Source organism: Anomaloglossus baeobatrachus, chromosome 1 (assembly GCF_048569485.1).
Source record: "Anomaloglossus baeobatrachus isolate aAnoBae1 chromosome 1, aAnoBae1.hap1, whole genome shotgun sequence".
In the NCBI taxonomy this organism is placed as follows: Eukaryota; Metazoa; Chordata; class Amphibia; order Anura; family Aromobatidae; genus Anomaloglossus; species Anomaloglossus baeobatrachus.
Genome location: NC_134353.1, coordinates 945,123,704 through 945,149,456, shown reverse-complemented (window position 1 = coordinate 945,149,456; position 25,753 = coordinate 945,123,704). Strand labels below are relative to the sequence as shown.

The window sequence follows — 25,753 nt, the reverse complement described above, 5'->3', positions numbered from 1 at the left end:
CCATTAGTCCGTGTTTTGTTTTTTTTTTGAAAATAACTTTACAGACAATACAGGAAGGAAGTGTGTGCTCCCATATGGCCGCCTCTATACAGACAATACAGGAGGGAAGTATGTGCTCCAATATGGCCTCCTCTATACAGACAATACAGGAGGGAAGTGTGTGCTCCAATATGGCCACCTCTATACAGACAATACAGGAGGGAAGTGTGTGCTCCCATATGGCCGCCTCTATACAGACAATACAGGAGGGAAGTGTGTGCTCCAATATGGCCTCCTCTATACAGACAATACAGGAGGGAAGTGTGTGCTCCCATATGGCCGCCTCTATACAGACAATACAGGACGGAAGTGTGTGCTCCAATATGGCTGCCTCTATACAGACAATACAAGAGGGAAGTGTGTGCTCCAATATGGCCGCCTCTATACAGACAATACAGGAGGGAAGTGTGTGCTCCAATATGGCCTCCTCTATACAGACAATACAGGAGGGAAGTGTGTGCTCCCATATGGCCGCCTCTATACAGACAATACAGGACGGAAGTATGTGCTCCAATATGGCCTCCTCTATACAGACAATACAGGAGGGAAGTGTGCGCTCCAATATGGCCACCTCTATACAGGCAATACAGGAGGGAAGTGTGTGCTCCAATATGGCCGCCTCTATACAGACAATACAGGAGGGAAGTGTGTGCTCCAATATGGCCTCCTCTATACAGACAATACAGGAGGAAAGTGTGTGCTCCAATATGGCCGCCTCTATACAGACAATACAGGAAGGAAGTGTGTGCTCCAATATGGCCGCCTCTATACAGACAATACAGGAAAGAAGTGTGTGCTCCAATATGGCCGCCTCTATACAGACAATACAGGAAGGAAGTGTGTGCTCCAATATGGCCGCCTCTATACAGACAATACAGGAGGGAAGTGTGTGCTCCAATATGGCCTCCTCTATACAGACAATACAGGAAGGAAGTGTGTGCTCCAATATGGCCGCCTCTATACAGACAATACAGGAGGGAAGTGTGTTCCCCAATATGGCCGCCTCTATACAGACAATACAGGAGGGAAGTGTGTGCTCCAATATGGCCACCTCTATACAGACAATACAGGAGGGAAGTGTGTGCTCCAATATGGCCTCCTCTATACAGACAATACAGGAGGGAAGTGTGTGCTCCAATATGGCTGCTTCTATACAGACAATACAGGAGGAAGTGTGTGCTCCAATATGGCCTCCTCTATACAGACAATACAGGAGGGAAGTGTGTGCCCCAATATGGCCTCCTCTATACAGATAATACAGGAGGGACGTGTGTGCTCCAATATGGCCGCCTCTATACAGACAATACAGGAAGGAAGTGTGTGCTCCAATATGACCTCCTCTATACAGACAATACAGGAGGGAAGTGTGTGCTCCAATATGGCCACCTCTATACAGACAATACAGGAGGAAGTGTGTGCTCCAATATGGCCGCCTCTATACAGACAATACAGGAGGAAGTGTGTGCTCCAATATGGCCGCCTCTATACAGACAATACAGGAGGAAGTGTGTGCTCCAATATGGCCGCCTCTATACAGACAATACAGGAGGGAAGTGTGTGCTCCAATATGGCTGCCTCTATACAGACAATACAGGAGGGAAGTGTGTGCTCCAATATGGCCCTTTCTATACAGACAATACAGGAGGGAAGTGTGTGCTCCAATATGGCCACCTCTATACAGACAATACAGGAGGGAAGTGTGTGCTCCAATATGGCCGCCTCTATACAGACAATACAGGAGGGAAGTGTGTGCTCCAATATGGCCGCCTCTATACAGACAATACAGGAGGGAAGTGTGTGCCCCAATATGGCTGCCTCTATACAGACAATACAGGAGGGAAGTGTGTGCTCCAATATGGCCGCCTCTATACAGACAATACAAGAGGGACGTGTGTGCTCCAATATGGCCACCTCTATACAGACAATACAGGAGGGAAGTGTGTGCCCGAATATGGCTGCCTCTATATAGACAATACAGGAGGGAAGTGTGTGCTCCAATATGGCCGCCTCTATACAGACAATACAGGAGGGAAGTGTGTGATCCAATATGGCCGCCTCTATACAGACAATACAGGAGGGAAGTGTGTGCTCCAATATGGCCACCTCTATACAGACAATACAGGAGGGAAGTGTGTGCTCCAATATGGCCGCCTCTATACAGACAATACAGGAGGGAAGTGTGTGATCCAATATGGCCGCCTCTATACAGACAATACAGGAGGGAAGTGTGTACTCCAATATGGCTGCCTCTATACAGACAATACAGGAGGGAAGTGTGTGCTCCAATATGGCCGCCTCTATACAGACAATACAGGAGGGAAGTGTGTGATCCAATATGGCCGCCTCTATACAGACAATACAGGAGGGAAGTGTGTGCTCCAATATGGCTGCCTCTATACAGACAATACAGGAGGGAAGTGTGTGCTCCAATATGGCCTCCTCTATACAGACAATACAGGAGGGAAGTGTGTGATCCAATATGACCGCCTCTATACAGACAATACAGGAGGGAAGTGTGTGATCCAATATGGCCGCCTCTATACAGACAATACAGGAGGGAAGTGTGTGATCCAATATGGCCGCCTCTATACAGACAATACAGGAGGGAAGTGTGTGCTCCAATATGGCCTCCTCTATACAGACAATACAGGAGGGAAGTGTGTGCTCCAATATGGCCGCCTCTATACAGACAATACAGGAGGGAAGTGTGTGCTCCCATATGGCCGCCTCTATACAGACAATACAGGAAGGAAGTGTGTGCTCCAATATGGCCACCTCTATACAGACAATACAGGAGGGAAGTGTGTGCTCCAATATGGCCTCCTCTATACAGACAATACAGGAGGGAAGTGTGCGCTCTAATATGGCCGCCTCTATACAGACAATACAGGAGGGAAGTGTGTGCTCCAATATGGCCGCCTCTATACAGACAATACAGGAGGGAAGTGTGTGCTCCAATATGGCCGCCTCTATACAGACAATACAGGAGGGAAGTGTGTGCTCCAATATGGCCGCCTCTATACAGACAATACAGGAGGGAAGTGTGTGCCCCAATATGGCTGCCTCTATACAGACAATACAGGAGGGAAGTGTGCGCTCTAATATGGCCGCCTCTATACAGACAATACAGGAGGGAAGTGTGTGCTCCAATATGGCCGCCTCTATACAGACAATACAGGAGGGAAGTGTGCGCTCTAATATGGCCGCCTCTATACAGACAATACAGGAGGGAAGTGTGTGCTCCAATATGGCCACCTCTATACAGACAATACAGGAGGGAAGTGTGCGCTCCAATATGGCCGCCTCTATACAGACAATACAGGAGGGAAGTGTGTGCTCCAATATGGCCGCCTCTATACAGACAATACAGGAAGGAAGTGTGTGCTCCAATATGGCCACCTCTATACAGACAATACAGGAGGGAAGTGTGTGCTCCAATATGGCCTCCTCTATACAGACAATACAGGAGGGAAGTGTGCGCTCTAATATGGCCGCCTCTATACAGACAATACAGGAGGGAAGTGTGTGCTCCAATATGGCCTCCTCTATACAGACAATACAGGAGGGAAGTGTGTGCTCCAATATGACCGCCTCTATACAGACAATACAGGAGGGAAGTGTGTGCTCCAATATGGCCGCCTCTATACAGACAATACAGGAGGGAAGTGTGTGCTCCAATATGGCCTCCTCTATACAGACAATACAGGAGGGAAGTGTGTGTTCCAATATGGCCGCCTCTATACAGACAATACAGGAGGGAAGTGTGTGCTCCAATATGGCCGCCTCTATACAGACAATACAGGAGGGAAGTGTGCGCTCCAATATGGCCGCCCCTATACAGACAATACAGGAGGGAAGAGTCAGACCCGCTGTGACCCGTTCGCTGGTGCTGTGGGGTGAGCAGTATGACTGTGACCCTCAGCAGCTATATGACCTTTTGTGAAGGAGTCACAGATATGTCCCAGACGGCTCAGCACCGGCACCTGATAGGAGAAAGCCAGAAGCTGTAGCCAACACAAGCAAGTAACTTCCGCTCTGCCATACCAGCCCTGGCTCTGATCACACACACCCGCTAACCCTTTCCTGGGTATTTCTTTGCTTCCTGAGCAAAGTGTGTGAGGGGGGAGGGAGGCTGAATTACAGAATTCACAGAGATTAAACTTGGAATTTTTATAGAAGGACTGAAGCATTATTAGCCTTGCTTGCTCTGGCGTTTCCATGGTAGCAGGTTGATAACTAAAGATGGTCACATTGCAGGAGATCCAATCACAGAAGTTACCATGGCAACCCCAGAGCAAGCGCATTTTAGTTTTCTTTTTGCACCTGTGATTTCTAAAAGCTCTAAATCATTTTATTTGATTAAATTGTAGATACACGGCGCCTAATTTTAAATTTCATTTTTCGATTTGTATTTTAAAAAATGTTTCTCATATTAAGTGAAAAAATAAAGGATGGATAGAAAGGAAATAAATGTCTACTTTTTATATATGAGACTCAAAATGCAATATTTTTTTCAATTTTTTTTCCTTTTTAATCTTTATTTCTTATTTTTTCAGCCTTCTTACTGCACCACAGAGCCAATCCCGCTTGCTCCGGGGATCTCATGATCTCTGGGATCGGAGGAGGAAGCGCCATTTCTGCTGCCAGTATACATATATAGTGTCCGTATACACCATGACCAGGAGGACGGATATGGCCACATATCATCTCTGCCGTCTCTCTGGTGCGGCCCCCGCTCGTGCCAACTCTGCGGGAATATTCCAAAGTGGCGGCCATCACCTTTTTCCTTTTTCTTCACTTTTTCCATAAGGCTACTTTCATACTTGCATTGGACGGCTTCCGTTGCTATCCGCAGCCTTGAAGAATTACGGTAACCGTTGCAGGAAACCGTTATATTCCTCATAGACTTCTATTAGCTACGGATAGCAACGGATGGTCTTGCGTTGCATCTGCTGCATGACGCAGCGTTGTTATTTTAACACTGCATGTAGCGTTTTTTGAGCAGCGCAATCCGTAAGATTTTGCTGCGCATGCTCTCTCTGGCTCCCTGCACATGTAACCAGGGTAAACATCGGGTTACTAAGCAATGCGCTTTGCCTAGTTACCTGATATTTACCCAGGCTACGGGTGCAAGGAGCCAGCGCTAAGCGGTGTACGCTGGTAACCAAGGTAAATATCGGGTAACCAAGCAAAGTGCTTTGCCTAGTTACCCGATATTTACCCTGGCTAAGTGTGCAGGGAGCCCGACACTTTCCCACTTGGCTCCGGCCCCTCCCGCACTCCACTCCACATGTACACACGCACACACTCACCTGTCCCCAGCCTTGCATTCCTCGCTGCACTGACGTCCTCAGCGCCAAGGTCCCGATCGGCTCCATCCACCCCGCACTCCGCCCCCGCACTCTGCCCCCCTCACACATTCTCGGCGGCCGAACGATCAGCTGATCACCCGGCGACTGGCTGCTGTGAGCGATCAGCTGATCACCCGGCGACCGGCTGCTGTGAGCGATCAGCTGATCACCCGGCGACCGGCTGCTATCAGCGATCAGCTGATCGTTCACAATAGTCTGCCGCAGGTAAAACGAAAGAAGAAGAAAAAAAAAAAAGATTCCGTTGTTTTGTACGATCCGTTGTATCCGTCACACAACACAATGCAACGGATGCCGTCCAACGCAAGTGTGAAAGTAGCCTAACTTGTTTATCTTTCCATCTCTATAGCCATAAAACTTTTGAATGACGCCATGCACTTTACCATAGATGCGTATGTGCACACATTAAGTATTTCCTGCAAACATTTCTGCATCAAAAACGTGTCTCTTACCAGGAAAAACGCTGCATAAAATACCCCAGATTTTCCCTGTAATTTTGATGCTTTTTTTCTATACTTTTATGCATTTTCTTCAGTCATCAGGCTATATTCGCAGGCAGTGTTTTTGCTATTCTAAATGTAGATTTTTCAAGGTTTTTGCTGCTTTTTCATCTTTTTTTGCAGCAGTTTTGGGAGCTGGATAACATGTGCTTTGTCTACAGTAAATAGTTTATAAAGTCAATTATATCTAAAAAGAAAAAGGCAAAAAAATGGAGCAAAAATGCTGTAAAAATACTTAAGACCCTGTGCGCACAGTGCTTTTTTGATGCAGTTTGTTGTCGTAAACTGCATGCATTTCCTTCCCCAGTAAAGACAATGAAAATTCTGAAGTGCTGTGCGCACGCTGCGTCTTCTTTCACTGCAGTTTTGGTTGCAGAAAAAAGAAACAGAGTGTCAATCCTTTCTGCGTTTTTCCATTGAAAAAGAGTCAAAAAAAAAAACACACTGGCAAAAACGTGCCAAAAAAAACGCCAAAAACGCACTGAAAATGCAGCAAAAACACATGCGTATTTTGGCCAGAGGGGTGTTTCTCGCTGAAAAAACAAAACTGCAGCGTGTGCACACGACCTTACGAGTGTACAAGTGCAACAATAAAACATAAAACCGCCATTCTTTTTTTCTGAGAATTTTTACACCATTATTTTACAGTAATTATTCCAGAAAAAAAAAAAAAAGAAATCTATACAAAAGTTTAGTGTCGTGAAAAGTTTTTAAAAAGTTTCTAAAAATAAATTAGGGGTTTGTGCTGCCACATTCTGAGACTCGTCACTTTTTTTTTCTTTTTTTGTCTGTGGACCTGAATCACCAGAACTTGGTTTTTGCCTGAAAAGTTCTAGGGTTTTTTTGGAACCACTTTTGGGTGTTTTTGTTATTTTGGGGTTTTTTTTGTGCGGGAAAATGAAATCCGTCAGTCCTGCCGTTCACTGCCTTCAATAATTCATCTATTATGGACAAATCTGTTTCCTTTTATTGTTTTTTTTCCTTTTTTGAGGTCTTCCAGCGATTGGAGGAGGACAGGGTTTTGGAATTCTCTTGCAATCTTTTAGGTCTCAATTTTTGGAAATTGGTGCAACACTGATTGTAAAATTCAAGCGGCCAAGACCAAGAAGAAAGACGGGGACATCAGACGCATAAGAACATGTTTACACCTACAATATTTTGCCCAGAACTGCAAGAAATTACGTCAAAAAGCGGCGTTACCTGGACGTCCACTTCCCAATATTGCAGGGGGTGATACCCGCAGCATAGAATGACCGGGAGCACTTATCATCTGAGGGTCAGTATGTGCTAAAAATGTGATTTTTCGCATATAGATGAGATTTCAGTCCACTCATCAGTGCCACACGCCTGGAGCCCATCCCCCACATAATGTTGTGGAGGTCGCCTGAGCTATAGCTTGTTTGTTCAAACGTAATAAGAATATCTGTGTATATAAATAATCAAAATATAGATGTAGGTGTATAATAATTTGTCTGTCTATGTAGCCATCGCATAGACCCATAATATAATTCAAAGTTGTATGGTCATGACGGAGTTAACCAAAGATAATGAAGCCAGAATGTGAAGCTGCAAAGTCTTATCAGTAGCTTCACACAGAAAGAATGTACAAAAAAACAAACAATGTGCTGTGAGAAATTAAGGAGTGGAAAACTCCCTGTTTAGCCTCAAGGTTATTCATGCTTACTGTATAATTGGATCTATCTAATACACGAGTCAGTTGATGACGCTGGCTCAAGGAGAACATGTCTGTGTCCATTGTCTTATACATTGGTATATCGGCACTGGTATACAGCTAATACGGCACCGTCTCTGGATATCCCAAACGAAGACTCCATTAGCAGTCTTCACCAAAAATCTCTACCTTGACAATGTGACTACACATATAAAGCCGGCAGCGGGCGGCCATACTCACCGGAATCATCCAATTAGCCAGATCACCATATTTTGACACCTGCATCGCGCCCAACATCGTCAGGTCCACATGTCCCCTACATGACAGAGAGGGAAAGTAGAGACTCAGTGACTGACATACAAGATACAACACTCGTCTACTTTACTCCTTCATCCCAATATTCTGCCCTGGAACACCGTGCGGCACCGCCCCGAGTGCTGTGCTATGTAGAGCAAAGAAATAGAGAGCTGCACACCACAAACAAGAGAGCGGCAGGAAAGCTGACACTTCATCTGTCCTGTGTCCACATAGGAACAGACGACTCACCCTCTAATCATGGCAAAGGAGTCATCACTGGAGAAATACGCTGCTCCTGGAAGAACCGTCACTGTCTCCTTACCTGATGGAGAAACAGTGTTTAGTATACATCTATCAAAAAATCATTGCTCATCCTGAATTATCTGCTGCATTATGCTCCAGAGCTGCACTCACTATTCTGCTGGTGCAGTCACTGTGTACATACATTACTGATCCTGAGTTACCTCCTGTATTACACTCCAGAGCTGCACTCACTATTCTGCTGGTGCAGTCACTGTGTACATACATTACATTACTGATCCTGAGTTACCTCCTGTATTATACTCCAGAGCTGCACTCACTATTCTGCTGGTGGGGTCACTGTGTACATACATTACATTACTGATCCTGAGATACCTCCTGTATTATACTCCAGAGCTGCACTCACTATTCTGCTGGTGCAGTCACTGTGTACATACATTACATTACTGATCCTGAGATACCTCCTGTATTATACTCCAGAGCTGCACTCACTTTTGTAAACTGAACGATTCGTACCTGCATTGATGAGATCGGGATCCACTTGCTCTTTCGTGGGGTAGGGGCCCTGGAAACACATGTGCACAATTAGTGTCCATCCTCTAACCCGGCAGCTGAGTGATTACAGCAGGGTGGGTAACTAGATACCTGCACTGATGTCCGCCGCACACTCGTCTGCCCCATACACATGTGAGGGAGACAAGCTGCTGCCAGACTCTTCTTAGGCCAGTTTCACACTTGCGTTGGACGGCTTCCATTGCATTGCGTTGTGTGACGGATGCAACGGATCGTACAAAACAAGGGAAGCTTTTTTTTTTTTTTTTTTTTTTCTTCTTTACAGTTTTACCGGCAGCAGACTATTGTGAACGATCAGCTGATTGCTCTCACATGCCGACGGCCGGGCGCTCAGCTGAGCACTCTCACATGCCAGCGGCTGGGCACTCAGCTGAGCACTCTCACATGCCGGCGGCCGGGCACTCAGCTGAGCGCTCTCACATGCCAGCGGCCGGGCACTCAGCTGAGCACTCTCACATGCCGGCGGCCGGTCGCTCAGCTGAGCACTCTCACATGCCGGCGGCCGGGCACTCAGCTGAGAGCTCTCAGATGCCGGCGGCCGGGCGATCAGCTGAGCACTCTCACATGCCGGCGGCCGGGCACTCAGCTGAGCACTCTCACATGCCGGCGGCCGGGCACTCAGCTGAGCGCTCTCACATGCCAGCGGCCGGGCACTCAGCTGAGCACTCTCACATGCCGGCGGCCGGGCACTCAGCTGAGAGCTCTCAGATGCCGGCGGCCGGGCGATCAGCTGAGCACTCTCACATGCCGGCGGCCGGGCACTCAGCTGAGCACTCTCACATGCCGGCGGCCGGGCACTCAGCTGAGCACTCTCACATGCCGGCGGCCGGGCGCTCAGCTGATCACTCTCAATAGCCGGCGGCCGGGCGCTCAGCTGATCACTCTCAATAGCCGGCGGCCGGGCGCTCAGCTGAATATTCGGCCACCGAGAGACAAAATAAAGTTTAGTTTGTGATTTAAAAAAAAAAAAAGGAGCATGTGCAGTGAAATCCTACGGATTGCTCTGATCAAAAAAAGTTACATGCTGCGTTCCTTCCGCCCGATGCAGCGTCAAAATAACGACGCTGCGTCGTCCATCGGATGCAACGCTGACACTTGCGTTACAGTGCGTCGTCCATACAAGTCTATGGAGAATAGCGCAGTGCGTTAACAGACTGCGCTATTCTCCATAGTGACGGACTCCGCTGAACGCAAGTGTGAAAGTAGCCTTATCTGATGTGGGGAAAGGAGTGGGCATGCTGAAATCCAACATGCCTGATCCTGATAACCTGTCCCCACTATGTAAGCCGTTGGGGAAGGAGTCAGCACACCCCGGTCTTTTACCAAATGGCCGTTTTTGGCGACTTTGCCTTAAGGTATATGGGCCCTTTAAGAAAGCAGTGAATAAATATCCGCCGGACGTACCAGGCCCAGGACACCGTTCTCGCTCTGCAGGTGCACGGTGATGTCCTTCTTGATGAAGTTGCTCGCCAGCATCGGAATGCCAATGCCCAGATTAGCTGGAATTTACTGAAGTCAAGGTGGAATCGATAATTATACAATGATAAATGCTGGATCCCAGCAGAGAGCAAGCGATCAACAGGGCATGCTATGGCACTATCACCCCGGAGGAGAGCACTAGGAGGCGGCATTATTACACCAAGTGAGAGCACTAGGAGGCGGCACTATCACGGAGAGCACTAGGAGGCGGCACTATCACAGAGAGCACTAGGAGGCGGCACTATCACAGAGAGCACTAGGAGGCGGCACTATCACAGAGAGCACTAGAAGGCGGCACTATCACAGAGAGCACTAGAAGGCGGCACTATCACAGAGAGCACTAGGAGGCGGCACTATCACAGAGAGCACTAGAAGGCGGCACTATCACAGAGAGCACTAGAAGGCGGCACTATCACAGAGAGCACTAGAAGGCGGCACTATCACAGAGAGCACTAGGAGGCGGCACTATCACAGAGAGCACTAGAAGGCGGCACTATCACAGAGAGCACTAGGAGGCGGCACTATCACAGAGAGCACTAGGAGGCGGCACTATCACGGAGAGCACTAGGAGGCGGCACTATCACAGAGAGCACTAGAAGGCGGCACTATCACAGAGAGCACTAGGAGGCGGCACTATCACAGAGAGCACTAGAAGGCGGCACTATCACAGAGAGCACTAGGAGGCGGCACTATCACAGATAGCAGTAGGAGGCGGCACTATCACAGAGAGCACTAGGAGGCGGCACTATCACGGAGAGCACTAGGAGGCAGCACCATGGGAGTACCCAGCGAGGGGCAGGTGTAGTAAGCCGCTGTATGTGCAGTCACCGCCGCGCTCCTCAGCAGGGTGTGCATGCCAGGCACACTAGCTGCAGCAGGAGCAGGAGGCAGCGCGCTGTGCTGTGCCGGCCCTGCTGTGTGATAGTGTGCCCGGCATGCACATCCTGCTGAGGAGCGCGGCGGTAGCCGTGCCGGTGACCGCAGCTTCCTCCTTCCGTTCCTATGCAAATGTATTTGCGTCTTTCAGATGTAAATACATTTGAACAGCGCGCCGGGACTGGGCCCCGCCCCCGACGTGCAGCAACGTGATGAGATCAGCACATTGCCGACGTCATCACAGTGCTGCGGGCGCCGGGACACAGGAGACATCAGGAAGTGGTAAGCGCTCCATGGAGGAGCCAAAGATGAAAGCCTTAATTAATGGAGATGTGTGAGGAGGGGCTGAGGACACAGAACGGGGAACATTTGTGAAGGAGACACAGCTTTGTGACAGGCAGAGGAGGAGTGCTGTATTCCGAGATTGGGGGGAGGCAGGAGTGTGTAGTGATGGGGTAGTGTAACTTGTGTGTGATGGGCGTGCATTGTATTATGTCTGGGGACGGGTAATGGAGGGTGCAATGTATTGTGTGTGTGTGGGGGGAGGGGTAATGGGCGTGCATTGTATTATGTCTGGGGAGGGGTAATGGAGGGTGCATTGTATTGTGTGTGGGGGGAGGGGTAATGGGGGTGCATTGTATTGTGTGTGTGTGTGGGGAGGGGTAATGGGGGTGCATTGTAGTGTGTGTGTGTGTGTGTGTCTGTGTAGGGGGTGCTGGAAGGGTGCATTGTATTGTGTGTGTGTGTGTGTGTGTGTGTGTAGGGGGTGCTGGAGGGGTGCATTGTATATTGTGTGTGTGTGTGTGTGTGTTGTGGTGGGGTGATGGGGGGTGCATTGTATTGTGTGCGTGGGGAGTGGGTAATGGGGGGTGCATTGTATTTGTGTGCGTGGGGGGGAGGGGTAATGGAGCATGCATTGTATTGTGTGTGTGTGTGTGTAGTGGCTGATGGGGGATGTATTGTATTGTGTGTGTGGGGGGGGGAGAGGGGTAATGGAGCATGCATTGTATTGTGTGTGTGTAGGGGGTGCTGGAGGGGTGCATTGTATTTTGTGTGTGTGTGTGTGTGTGTGTGTGTAGGGAGTAATGAGGGGTGCATTGTATATTGTGTGTGTGTGTGTGTGTTGTGGTGGGGTGATGGGGGGGTGCATTGTATTGTGTGCGTGGGCAGTGGGTAATGGGGGGTGCATTGTATTTGTGTGTGTGTGTAGTGGGTGATGGAGGGGTGTATTGTATTGTGTGCGTGGGAGGGAGGGGTAATGGAGCATGCATTGTATTGTGTGTGTCTCTGTGTGTGTGTAGTGGGTGATGGAGGGGTGTATTGTATTGTGTGCGTGGGGGGGAGGGGTAATGGAGCATGCATTGTATTGTGTGTGTGTCTCTGTGTGTGTAGTGGATGATGGGGGGTGTATTGTATTGTGTGTATGTGGGGGGGAGAGGGGTAATGGAGCATGCATTGTATTGTGTGTGTGTGTGAGGATAATGGGGGTGCATTGTCGTGTGTGTGTGTGTGTGTGTGGGGGTGTGGGTGGGGAGGGGCGCAGAGTCATTAATCGAGCTATAATTACATTTAATTCTCTTAAAATTTTCGTTTCATTCACCTTTTACATTCTAATATTTTACAACCTGAACAGCCATGGCTTGTCCCCCCCTAGTTTTGATCCTGGGCACGCCCATGGGCAGCACTATTACACTGGTGAGAGCACTAGGAGGCAGCACTATTAGGCCGGTTTCAGACATCCGGATTTTCGCCGATTTGGCGGATGTGGTGTATACAGTACAATGGCAGCGCGGCAACTTCCGGGTTACATGCTCCGGTCACATGACAGCACTTGTCGCGCTGCCATTGTTCTGTATACACCACATCCGCCAAACCGGCGAAAAGCCCGATGTCTGAAACCGGCCTTACACTGATGAGAGCACTAGGAGGCAGCACTATTACCAGGTGTAAGCACTAGGAGGCAGCACTATTACTGGGTGTAACCACTAGGAGGCAGCACTATTACTGGGTGTAACCACTAGGAGGCAGCACTATTACTGGGTGTAACCACTAGCAGGCAGCACTATTACTGGGTGTAAGCACTAGGAGGCAGCACTATTACTGGGTGTAACCACTAGGAGGCAGCACTATTACTGGGTGTAAGCACTAGGAGGCAGCACTATTACTGGGTGTAACCACTAGCAGGCAGCACTATTACTGGGTGTAACCACTAGGAGGCAGCACTATTACTGGGTGTAACCACTAGGAGGCAGCACTATTACTGGGTGTAACCACTAGGAGGCAGCACTATTACTGGGTGTAACCACTAGCAGGCAGCACTATTACTGGGTGTAACCACTAGGAGGCAGCACTATTACTGGGTGAAACCACTAGCAGGCAGCACTATTACTGGGTGTAACCACTAGGAGGCAGCACTATTACTGGATGTAACCACTAGGAGGCAGCACTATTACTGGGTGTAACCACTAGGAGGCAGCACTATTACCGGGTGTAACCACTAGGAGGCAGCACTATTACTGGGTGTAACCACTAGGAGGCAGCACTATTACCGGGTGTAACCACTAGCAGGCAGCACTATTACCGGGTGTAACCACTAGGAGGCAGCACTATTACTGGGTGTAACCACTAGGAGGCAGCACTATTACCGGGTGTAAGCACTAGGAGGCAGCACTATTACCGGGTGTAACCACTAGGAGGCAGCACTATTACCGGGTGTAACCACTAGGAGGCAGCACTATTACCGGGTGTAACCACTAGGAGGCAGCACTATTACTGGGTGTAACCACTAGCAGGCAGCACTATTACTGGGTGTAACCACTAGGAGGCAGCACTATTACTGGGTGTAACCACTAGCAGGCAGCACTATTACCGGGTGTAACCACTAGGAGGCAGCACTATTACTGGGTGTAACCACTAGGAAGCAGCACTATTACCGGGTGTAACCACTAGCAGGCAGCACTATTACCGGGTGTAACCACTAGGAGGCAGCACTATTACTGGGTGTAACCACTAGGAGGCAGCACTATTACCGGGTGTAACCACTAGCAGGCAGCACTATTACCGGGTGTAACCACTAGGAGGCAGCACTATTACCGGGTGTAACCACTAGCAGGCAGCACTATTACCGGGTGTAACCACTAGGAGGCAGCACTATTACCGGGTGTAACCACTAGGAGGCAGCACTATTACTGGGTGTAACCACTAGCAGGCAGCACTATTACCGGGTGTAAGCACTAGGAGGCAGTACAATTACACCAGGTATGAGCACTAAGAGAAATTCATATCTATCCAATTTTTAGAAAACTGGTGACGTGTTCAATACTTATTTCACCTTTTTGTAAAAACGTAACAATCCACATTTTGTCCTGGTAATTCCTGCCACTGGGAGATTTTACATTCGATTGCTTGGCCGCTGGTACAATACAGAATATTCCAGTGTGTTGTACCCAAGATCACGCAATCGCATGTCCACCTACCATAGTGGGGTTTCATTTTTTTATTTTTGGGGGAGAATGTTTGTCCTTTCCGTATTTTTACATTGCAGGTGTATGGGCCCGAGCTGCTGTGAAAAATCATTACAACCCCCATATTATGCACTGTCCAACTGTTAGATGCAGTCGCCTTTGGTGTCAGCATCTAAGGGGGTTGATCAACAGATGATAGATCCGGTCAGGCCGGCTGTAGATGTGTGTGAGCTGTGTAATACAGCCGGCATCTGTCATTATAGAGGAGCCGGGCGCCATCGTAGTCTTTCTGGCCTTTGTCGTACATATATGTGGTACATATGTGATGATCGCATGCAACCCTAGTGGTGCCTACTAGTTTTATGCATTTCACTCTAGAAACACAACATCCGAGGTTGCGCCATGTCCTCATCAGGAGAGCCTCATACTGGGACATCAAGGTTGTGGTCTAATCCAAGGGGTCCAACAATAGGAAACAACAAAAAAAAAAAAAATCAATGAATGCTCCTAAAATATCATCTCCGGCCATGTATCGGGCCCCGGAGGTACATGAGAAGTGGCGCACACGCAGCATGAACCCCCCATATGAAGGATACCGTACATCCCGTCCTGGAACTCCAGGGCGGCTCGTCTGATGATCCGCTCTCTCACAAGGTCGGACTCTTTCTTCGGTTTCGGGGTGGCGGTTTCAGTTTTCTTTATTGTGAGCCTCTAATGAAGAGAAAAAGGTGAACTCTCAAAACCGCGGCAGAGAAGAGACGCCATTAGTGCAGGCAACGACTATAAAGAGTGGTCACCAGGTCATGGAGACCCAAGCCGGCCGGGAAATAATGAGTCCTGCTCCTTCCCACGATGATCAGAGGCGTCCATGATGACAAGACATGGTGGCCATGGCCCTGTACACACCAGTAATGGTCTAATGAGCTTCCACAACATCTTACCTCGATTTTTTTCTGATAGTTGCTGCCTTTAAGGATCCGATCAACGTAGATGCTGGCAATGTGGATGTCTTCTGGGGCAAAACTCCCGGTGTCCACGATCTCCTCCACCTGAAAGCCAATTGAAAATATCACAATAAGTGGAGATTGGGCACTAAAAAAAAACAGAACACCGCTTAAAATGGAGGGTAAAGAGTCCAGATATACAACCGGGGCTCCGGCACATGGTGCGGTACCGGTACGGCAGCACACAGGGGCAACAACCCCAACACAGAGCGCACAACCTCTGTGAGCTGCCGTAAAGCCACCAGTGAGGGCCCCATGTATGGAGATATTCAGCAGGGCTCCGGCACATGGTGTGGTACCTGACGGGCAGGACACAGGGGCAACAACCCCAACACAGAGCGCACAACCTCTGTGAGCTGCCGTACAGCCACCAGTGAGGGCCCCATGTATGGAGATATTCAGCAGGGCTCCGGCACATGGTGTGGTACCTGACGGGCAGGACACAGGGGCAACAACCCCAACACAGAGCGCACAACCTCTGTGAGCTGCCGTAAAGCCACCAGTGAGGGCCCCATGTATGGAGATATTCAGCAGAGCTCCGGCACATGGTGTGGTACCTGACGGGCAGGACACAGGGGCAACAACCCCAACACAGAGCGCACAACCTCTGTGAGCTGCCGTACAGCCACCAGTGAGGGCCCCATGTATGGAGATATTCAGCAGGGCTCCGGCACATGGTGTGGTACCTGACGGGCAGGACACAGGGGCAACAACCCCAACACAGAGCGCACAACCTCCATGAGCTGCCGTACAGCCACCAGTGAGGGCCCCATGTATGGAGATATTCAGCAGGGCTCCGGCACATGGTGTGGTACCTGACGGGCAGGACACAGGGGAAAGTATCCAAACACAGAGCGCACAACCTCCATGAGCTGCCGTACAGCCACCAGTGAGGGCCCCGTGTACAGAGATATTCAGCAGGGCTCCGGCACATAGTGTGGTACCTGACGGGCAGGACACAGGGGTAAGTACCCAAACACAGAGCGCACAACCTCTGTGAGCTGCCGTACAGCCACCAGTGAGGGCCCCATGTATGGAGATATTCAGCAGGGCTCTGGCACAGGGTGTGGTACCTGACGGGCAGGACACAGGGGAAAGTATCCAAACTCAGAGCGCACAACCTCCGTGAGCTGCCGTACAGCCACCAGTGAGGGCCCCGTGTACAGAGATATTCAGCAGGGCTCCGGCACATAGTGTGGTACCTGACGGGCAGGACACAGGGGTAAGTACCCAAACACAGAGCGCACAACCTCTGTGAGCTGCCGTACAGCCACCAGTGAGGGCCCCATGTATGGAGATATTCAGCAGGGCTCTGGCACAGGGTGTGGTACCTGACGGGCAGGACACAGGGGAAAGTATCCAAACTCAGAGCGCACAACCTCCATGAGCTGCCGTACAGCCACCAGTGAGGGCCCCGTGTACAGAGATATTCAGCAGGGCTCCGGAACATAGTGTGGTACCTGACGGGCAGGACACAGGGGTAAGTACCCAAACACAGAGCGCACAACCTCTGTGAGCTGCCGTACAGCCACCAGTGAGGGCCCCATGTATGGAGATATTCAGCAGGGCTCCGGCACATGGTGTGGTACCTGACGGGCAGGACACAGGGGCAACAACCCCAACACAGAGCGCACAACCTCCGTGGGGTGAGGGCTCCATGTACGGAGATAGTTTACAGCCGGCTTCACATTTCAAGCCGCCAGCATTGCCCTCCGGGGGCCGCTCGGCTTTCATTTTTTTTGTTATTAGCTCCTGTCGCCTTTCGGCACGTCAAGTCTCTACAATCGCCATCATTTATCATGTCAGGCATCTTCATCTATAAACAGATTTGTGTATACAGCTCCTATACGGAACTGTGTCTCCATGGTAACGACCCCTGTGTAATCTGATCCTGCATCTGCCATCTATTACTGCCTTTCTGTTGGCATGAAGAGGGGAATACATGGATCAGACTACATGGGGATTTCTGTAGTCTGTTACCATGGAAACACAGATAAGAGCTGCAGACACAAAATGGTGGAAGTCATGGAAAATGTAGACGTAGGCCTTGAGGAAATGGTCTTTAAACAGCTATAGAGCCAAAATATGGAGACCACCTTTATAATAATGATGCAGTGATGTGTCTCCATGGTAACAGACAATGGCGGTCAATCTTCCATTTGTCATCCACTACCAAGTTTAAGTTGGCATAAAGTATGGAACAGATTCCAGTATGATCAGACTACATGGGGATTGGTTGTAGTCTGTTACCATAGTGACCCATAGATCAACATAACAGCTGCAGGCACAGATCATCAGGCTCATAATGGAAGGCAATGAGTGACCACGATGCCTCCATGTGTAAGAGTCACGACCAGTACAAGCCACAGGTCCAAAGCCCTAAGGCTGGCAGACACTGCTGAGAGTTGTAGTACATGGGAAGGTGTTTTATGGAACCATCACATTCAGGTATTCCTCTATTATTCCTCCTGTCATTTGGATACTCCCTGTCAGTCTCTATTTACTTGTATGCAGCGATGTGACGCCGTCTACCACACGTGACCACTGCAGCCGATCACTGGTCTCAGCGGTCACATGGGAGGACAGCACGTGGTCAACTGCAGGGAGGAAACAAAGAGCGAACAAACGTACGGAGCCACATAATGGCGCGGCCGGCACCTACCTCCACCACCGTCACTTTGGCAGCTTTACACATCGGCTGGTTAAAGTTTCTCGCCGTTTTCCTGTTTAAAAAAAATAAATAAATTACAATATAACATGAGGAAGAGATCAGATGCAGCAGAGCCGAGGTCCACACTGCTCCTATTGTGTAATGATACAATGCGGGGGTATCTATGAGCATTCACAGGATGGACTGTGGGGGGCGCTCACGAGACAAAGCCGTATGGAGGTATAATGGCGGCCGGGGGTCGCAGTCAGGCAATGAGATTGGCACATGCGATGACGAGTCGCCATCTGTATCTATATATGTTCACGACGATAAACCCGCACTCAGACTAATCAATAAATCAACGCCTGGAGCGGGCGAGGAGCAAACCGGGCATCTGTCAGGGGGCGAAACCAGTGCACACCATGGAGGCAGAAATAGAGGACAGCTTTATCCTATGTGTCATGGACGGGGAAAAAAAAGGGCACGGATGGGAAAAAAAGACTGAAACACCGATCACATATAGTGGGTACGGAAAGTATTCACACCCCTTTACATTTTTCACTCTTTGTTTCGTTGCAGTCGTTTCGTAAAGTCAAAAAACTTCATTTTTTCCTCATTAATGTACTCTCTGCGCCCCATCCCCATCTTGTCAGAAAAAAACCCAGAAATGTAAAAATTTTGCAAATTTATTAAACATGGAAAACTGAAATATCACATGGTCATAAGTATTCAGACCCTTTTCTCAGAGACTCATATGTAAGTCACATGCTGACCATTTCCTTGTGATCCTCCTTGAGATGGTTCCACTCCTTCATTGGAGTCCAGCTGTGTGTAATTACACTGATAGGACGTGATTTGGGAAGGCGCACACCTGTCTATATAAGACCTCACAGCTCACACTGCATGTCACACCAAATGAGAATCATGAGGTCAAAGGAACTGCCCAAGGAGCTCAGAGACAGAATTGTGGCAAGGCACAGATCTGGCCAAGGTTACAAAAGAATTTCTGCAGAACTCAAGGTTCCTAAGAGGAAGAAGTTTGGGACCACCAGAATGCTTCCCAGACCTGGTCGTCCAGAAAAACTGAGCAATTGTGCGAGAAGAGCCTTGATGAGAAAGGTAAAGAAGAACCCCAAGATCACTGCGGCTGAACTACAGAGATGCAAAAATGGGAGAAAGTTCCACAAAGTCACTTATCACTACAGCTTTCCACCAGTCGGGCCTTTATGGCAGAGTGGCCCAACGGAAGCCTCTCCTCAGTGCAAGACATGTGAAAGCCACATAGAGTTTTCAAAAAAACACATGAAGGACTCCCAGACTATGAGAAATAAGACTGTCTGGTCTGATGAGACGAAGATAGAACTTTTTGGTGATAATTCTAAGCGGTATGTGTGGAGAAAGCCAGGCACTGCTCATCACCTGCCTAATACAATACCTACAGTGAAACATAGTGGTGGCAGCATCATGCTATGGAGGCAGGGACAGGACGATTGGTTGCAATTGAAGGAAAGATGAATGCGGCCAAGTACAGAGATATCCTGGAAGAAAACCTCTTCCAGATGCTCTGGACCTCAGACTTGGCCGATGATTCCCCTTCCAACAAGACAATGACCCTAAGCACACAGCTAAAATAACAAAGGAGTGGCTTCAGAACAACTCTATGACCATTCTAGACCGGCCCAGCCAGAGCCCTGACCTAATCCCAATGGAGCATCTCTGGAGAGACCTGAGAATGGCGTCCACCAACGTTCACCATCCAACCTGACGGAACTGGAGAGGATCTGCAAGGAAGAATGGCCGAGGATCCCCAAATCCAGGAATCCAAGAAGACTCATGGCTGTACTAGCTCAAAAGGGAGGGCGCCTCTACTCAATAATGAGCAAAGGGTGTGAATACTTATGACCATGTGATGCTTCAGTTTTTCTTGTTTAATAAATTTGCAACAATTTCTACATTTCTGTTTTTTTTTCTGACAAGATGGGGATGGGAAGATGGGGGATGGGGGCGGAGTGTACATTACTGAGAAAAAAAATTAACTTTTTTGAATTTACCAAATGGCTACAACGAAAAAAAAAAGTGAAAAATTTAAAGGGGTGTGAATACTTTCCGCACCCACTGTAATGCTGGTATCATCTGTAGGTGACGGCACTGTGGGCCCAGGAAGACGTCTCTATCCACTGCGGCATAAAAATTTAATTGACCTTCAAATTTTTTGCCATTTCATAGGAACAGGTCAAAAGTTTTGTGATCAGTGGGAGAGACTGAGACCCCCGCCATCACAGTGATCAGCAGCCTGAAGAAGGGCTCAATACAACGTTCCTTCAGGTTAGCCATTGGTCTCGGCATCCGGACCCCAACAGTCACCATAATCAGTTGCCAAGCACCGCTCTTCTTCCTGCCTGAAGAAGAGCTCAGTACAGCATTCCTCCATGTTAGTGATTGGTCTCGGCATCCGGACCCCACCATTCACCATGATCAGGGGCCGAGCGTTGCTCTTCTTCCTGCCTGAAGAAGGGCTCAGTACAGCATTCCTCCATGTTAGTGATTGGTCTCGGCATCCGGACCCCACCATTCACAATGATCAGGGGCCGAGCGTTGCTCTTCTTCCTGCCTGAAGAAGGGCTCAGTACAGCATTCCTCCATGTTAGTGATTGGTCTCGGCATCCGGACCCCACCATTCACCATGATCAGGGGCCAAGCGTCGCTCTTCTTCCTGCCTGAAGAAGGGCTCAGTACAGCATTCCTCCATGTTAGTGATTGGTCTCGGCATCCGGACCCCACCATTCACCATGATCAGGGGCCGAGTGTCGCTCTTCTGCCAGCCTGAAGAAGGGCTCAGTACAGCATTCCTCCATGTTAGTGATTGGTCTCGGCATCCGGACCCCACCATTCACCATGATCAGGGGCCAAGCGTCGCTCTTCTTCCTGCCTGAAGAAGGGCTCAGTACAGCATTCCTCCATGTTAGTGATTGGTCTCGGCATCCGGACCCCACCATTCACCATGATCAGGGGCCAAGCGTCGCTCTTCTTCCTGCCTGAAGAAGGGCTCAGTACAGCATTCCTCCATGTTAGTGATTGGTCTCGGCATCTGGACCCCACCATTCACCATGATCAAGGGCCGAGCATCGCTCTTCTTCCTGCCTGAAGAAGGGCTCAGTACAGCGTTCCTTCATGATAGCGACTGGTTTCGGCATCCGGACCCCACCATTCACCATGATCAGGGGCCGAGCATCGCTCTTCTTCCTGCCTGAAGAAGAGCTCAGTACAGCATTCCTCCATGTTAGTGATTGGTCTCGGCATCCGGACCCCACCATTCACCATGATCAGGGGCCGAGTGTCGCTCTTCTTCCTGCCTGAAGAAGGGCTCAGTACAGCATTCCTCCATGTTAGTGATTGATCTCGGCATCTGGACCCCACCATTCGCCATGATCAGGGGTCGAGTGTCGCTCTTCTTCCTGCCTGAAGAAGGACTCAGTACAGCATTCCTCCATGTTAGTGATTGGTCTCGGCATCCGGACCCCACCATTCACCATGATCAGGGGCCGAGCGTCGCTCTTCTTCCTGCCTGAAGAAGAGCTCAGTACAGCATTCCTCCATGTTAGTGATTGGTCTCGGCATCCGGACCCCACCATTCACCATGATCAGGGGCCAAGCGTCGCTCTTCTTCCTGCCTGAAGAAGGGCTCAGTACAGCATTCCTCCATGTTAGTGATTGGTCTCGGCATCCGGACCCCACCATTCACCATGATCAGGGGCCGAGCGTCGCTCTTCTTCCTGCCTGAAGAAGGGCTCAGTACAGCATTCCTCCATGTTAGTGATTGGTCTCGGCATCCGGACCCCACCATTCACCATGATCAGGGGCCGAGCGTCGCTCTTCTTCCTGCCTGAAGAAGGGCTCAGTACAGCATTCCTCCATGTTAGTGATTGGTCTCGGCATCCGGACCCCACCATTCACCATGATCAGGGGCCAAGCGTCGCTCTTCTTCCTGCCTGAAGAAGGGCTCAGTACAGCATTCCTCCATGTTAGTGATTGGTCTCGGCATCCGGACCCCACCATTCACCATGATCAGGGGCCGAGCGTCGCTCTTCTTCCTGCCTGAAGAAAGGCTCAGTACAGCATTCCTCCATGTTAGTGATTGGTCTCAGCATCCGGACCCCACCATTCACCATGATCAAGGGCCGAGCATCGCTCTTCTTCCTGCCTGAAGAAGGGCTCAGTACAGCGTTCCTTCATGATAGCGACTGGTTTCGGCATCCGGGCCCCACCATTCACCATGATCAGGGGCCGAGCATCGCTCTTCTTCCTGCCTGAAGAAGAGCTCAGTACAGCATTGCTCCATGTTAGTGATTGGTCTCGGCATCCGGACCCCACCATTCACCATGATCAGGGGCCGAGTGTCGCTCTTCTTCCTGCCTGAAGAAGGGCTCAGTACAGCATTCCTCCATGTTAGTGATTGATCTCGGCATCTGGACCCCACCATTCGCCATGATCAGGGGTCGAGTGTCGCTCTTCTTCCTGCCTGAAGAAGGACTCAGTACAGCATTCCTCCATGTTAGTGATTGGTCTCGGCATCCGGACCCCACCATTCACCATGATCAGGGGCCGAGCGTCGCTCTTCTTCCTGCCTGAAGAAGAGCTCAGTACAGCATTCCTCCATGTTAGTGATTGGTCTCGGCATCCGGACCCCACCATTCACCATGATCAGGGGCCAAGCGTCGCTCTTCTTCCTGCCTGAAGAAGGGCTCAGTACAGCATTCCTCCATGTTAGTGATTGGTCTCGGCATCCGGACCCCACCATTCACCATGATCAAGGGCCGAGCATCGCTCTTCTTCCTGCCTGAAGAAGGGCTCAGTACAGCGTTCCTTCATGATAGCGACTGGTTTCGGCATCCGGACCCCACCATTCACCATGATCAGGGGCCGAGCATCGCTCTTCTTCCTGCCTGAAGAAGAGCTCAGTACAGCATTGCTCCATGTTAGTGATTGGTCTAGGCTTCCGGACCCCACCATTCGCCATGATCAGGGGCCGAGTGTCGCTCTTCTTCCTGCCTGAAGAAGGACTCAGTACAGCATTCCTCCATGTTAGTGATTGGTCTCGACATCCGGACCCCACCATTCACCATGATCAGGGGCCGAGCGTCGCTCTTCTTCCTGCCTGAAGAAGAGCTCAGTACAGCATTCCTCCATGTTAGTGATTGGTCTCGGCATCCGGACCCCACCATTCACCACGATCAGGGGCCAAGCGTCGCTCTTCTTCCTGCCTGAAGAAGGGCTCAGTACAGCATTCCTCCATGTTAGTGATTGGTTTCGGCATCCGGACCCCACCATTCACCATGATCAGGGGCCGAGCATCGCTCTTCTTCCTGCCTGAAGAAGAGCTCAGTACAGCATTGCTCCATGTTAGTGATTGGTCTCGGCATCCGGACCCCACCATTCACCATGATCAGGGGCCGAGCGTTGCTCTTCTTCCTGCCTGAAGAAGGACTCAGTACAGCATTCCTCCATGTTAGTGATTGGTCTCGGCATCCGGACCCCACCATTCACCATGATCAGGGGCCGAGCGTCGCTCTTCTTCCTGCCTGAAGAAGAGCTCAGTACAGCATTCCTCCATGTTAGTGATTGGTCTCGGCATCCGGACCCCACCATTCACCATGATCAGGGGCCAAGCGTCGCTCTTCTTCCTGCCTGAAGAAGGGCTCAGTACAGCATTCCTCCATGTTAGTGATTGGTCTCGGCATCCGGACCCCACCATTCACCATGATCAGGGGCCGAGCGTCGCTCTTCTTCCTGCCTGAAGAAGGGCTCAGTACAGCATTCCTCCATGTTAGTGATTGGTCTCGGCATCCGGACCCCACCATTCACCATGATCAGGGGCCGAGCGTCGCTCTTCTTCCTGCCTGAAGAAGGGCTCAGTACAGCATTCCTCCATGTTAGTGATTGGTCTCGGCATCCGGACCCCACCATTCACCATGATCAGGGGCCAAGCGTCGCTCTTCTTCCTGCCTGAAGAAGGGCTCAGTACAGCATTCCTCCATGTTAGTGATTGGTCTCGGCATCCGGACCCCACCATTCACCATGATCAGGGGCCGAGCGTCGCTCTTCTTCCTGCCTGAAGAAAGGCTCAGTACAGCATTCCTCCATGTTAGTGATTGGTCTCGGCATCCGGACCCCACCATTCACCATGATCAAGGGCCGAGCATCGCTCTTCTTCCTGCCTGAAGAAGGGCTCAGTACAGCGTTCCTTCATGATAGCGACTGGTTTCGGCATCCGGACCCCACCATTCACCATGATCAGGGGCCGAGCATCGCTCTTCTTCCTGCCTGAAGAAGAGCTCAGTACAGCATTGCTCCATGTTAGTGATTGGTCTCGGCATCCGGACCCCACCATTCACCATGATCAGGGGCCGAGCGTTGCTCTTCTTCCTGCCTGAAGAAGGACTCAGTACAGCATTCCTCCATGTTAGTGATTGGTCTCGACATCCGGACCCCACCATTCACCATGATCAGGGGCCGAGCGTCGCTCTTCTTCCTGCCTGAAGAAGAGCTCAGTACAGCATTCCTCCATGTTAGTGATTGGTCTCGGCATCCGGACCCCACCATTCACCACGATCAGGGGCCAAGCGTCGCTCTTCTTCCTGCCTGAAGAAGGGCTCAGTACAGCATTCCTCCATGTTAGTGATTGGTCTCGGCATCCGGACCCCACCATTCACCATGATCAGGGGCCGAGCGTCGCTCTTCTTCCTGCCTGAAGAAGGGCTCAGTACAGCATTCCTCCATGTTAGTGATTGGTCTCAGCATCCGGACCCCACCATTCACCATGATCAAGGGCCGAGTGTCGCTCTTCTTCCTGCCTGAAGAAGGGCTCAGTACAGCATTCCTCCATGTTAGTGATTGGTCTCGGCATCTGGACCCCACCATTCACCATGATCAGGGGCCGAGCATCGCTCTTCTTCCTGCCTGAAGAAGGGCTCAGTACAGCATTCCTCCATGTTAGTGATTGGTCTCGGCATCCGGACCCCACCATTCACCATGATCAGGGGCCGAGCGTCGCTCTTCTTCCTGCCTGAAGAAGGGCTCAGTACAGCATTCCTCCATGTTAGTGATTGGTCTCGGCATCCGGACCCCACCATTCACAATGATCAGGGGCCAAGCGTCGCTCTTCTTCCTGCCTGAAGAAAGGCTCAGTACAGCATTCCTCCATGTTAGTGATTGGTCTCAGCATCCGGACCCCACCATTCACCATGAGCAAGGGCCGAGTGTCGCTCTTCTTCCTTCCTGAAGAAGGGCTCAGTACAGCATTCCTCCATGTTAGTGATTGGTCTCGGCATCTGGACCCCACCATTCACCATGATCAGGGGCCGAGCATCGCTCTTCTTCCTGCCTGAAGAAGAGCTCAGTACAGCATTCCTCCATGTTAGTGATTGGTCTCGGCATCCGGACCCCACCATTCACCATGATCAAGGGCCGAGCATCGCTCTTCTTCCTGCCTGAAGAAGGGCTCAGTACAGCGTTCCTTCATGATAGCGACTGGTTTCGGCATCCGGACCCCACCATTCACCATGATCAGGG

General features: G+C 50.3%; 1 protein-coding gene across 1 annotated transcript in view; it reads right to left on the bottom strand.

Moving 5' to 3' along the window:
• The window catches only part of OXCT1 (3-oxoacid CoA-transferase 1), a 125,380-nt gene that overhangs the window by 33,112 nt on the left and 66,515 nt on the right, over window positions 1-25,753 (bottom strand). The window contains exons 7-13 of the mRNA XM_075328821.1: window positions 18,197-18,257; window positions 15,472-15,579; window positions 15,127-15,241; window positions 10,116-10,210; window positions 8,655-8,703; window positions 8,127-8,199; window positions 7,821-7,896 (exon numbers count right to left, since the gene is read on the bottom strand). Coding sequence (XP_075184936.1) covers window positions 7,821-7,896; window positions 8,127-8,199; window positions 8,655-8,703; window positions 10,116-10,210; window positions 15,127-15,241; window positions 15,472-15,579; window positions 18,197-18,257 — 577 coding nt within the window. The remainder of the gene's footprint in view (window positions 1-7,820; window positions 7,897-8,126; window positions 8,200-8,654; window positions 8,704-10,115; window positions 10,211-15,126; window positions 15,242-15,471; window positions 15,580-18,196; window positions 18,258-25,753) is intronic.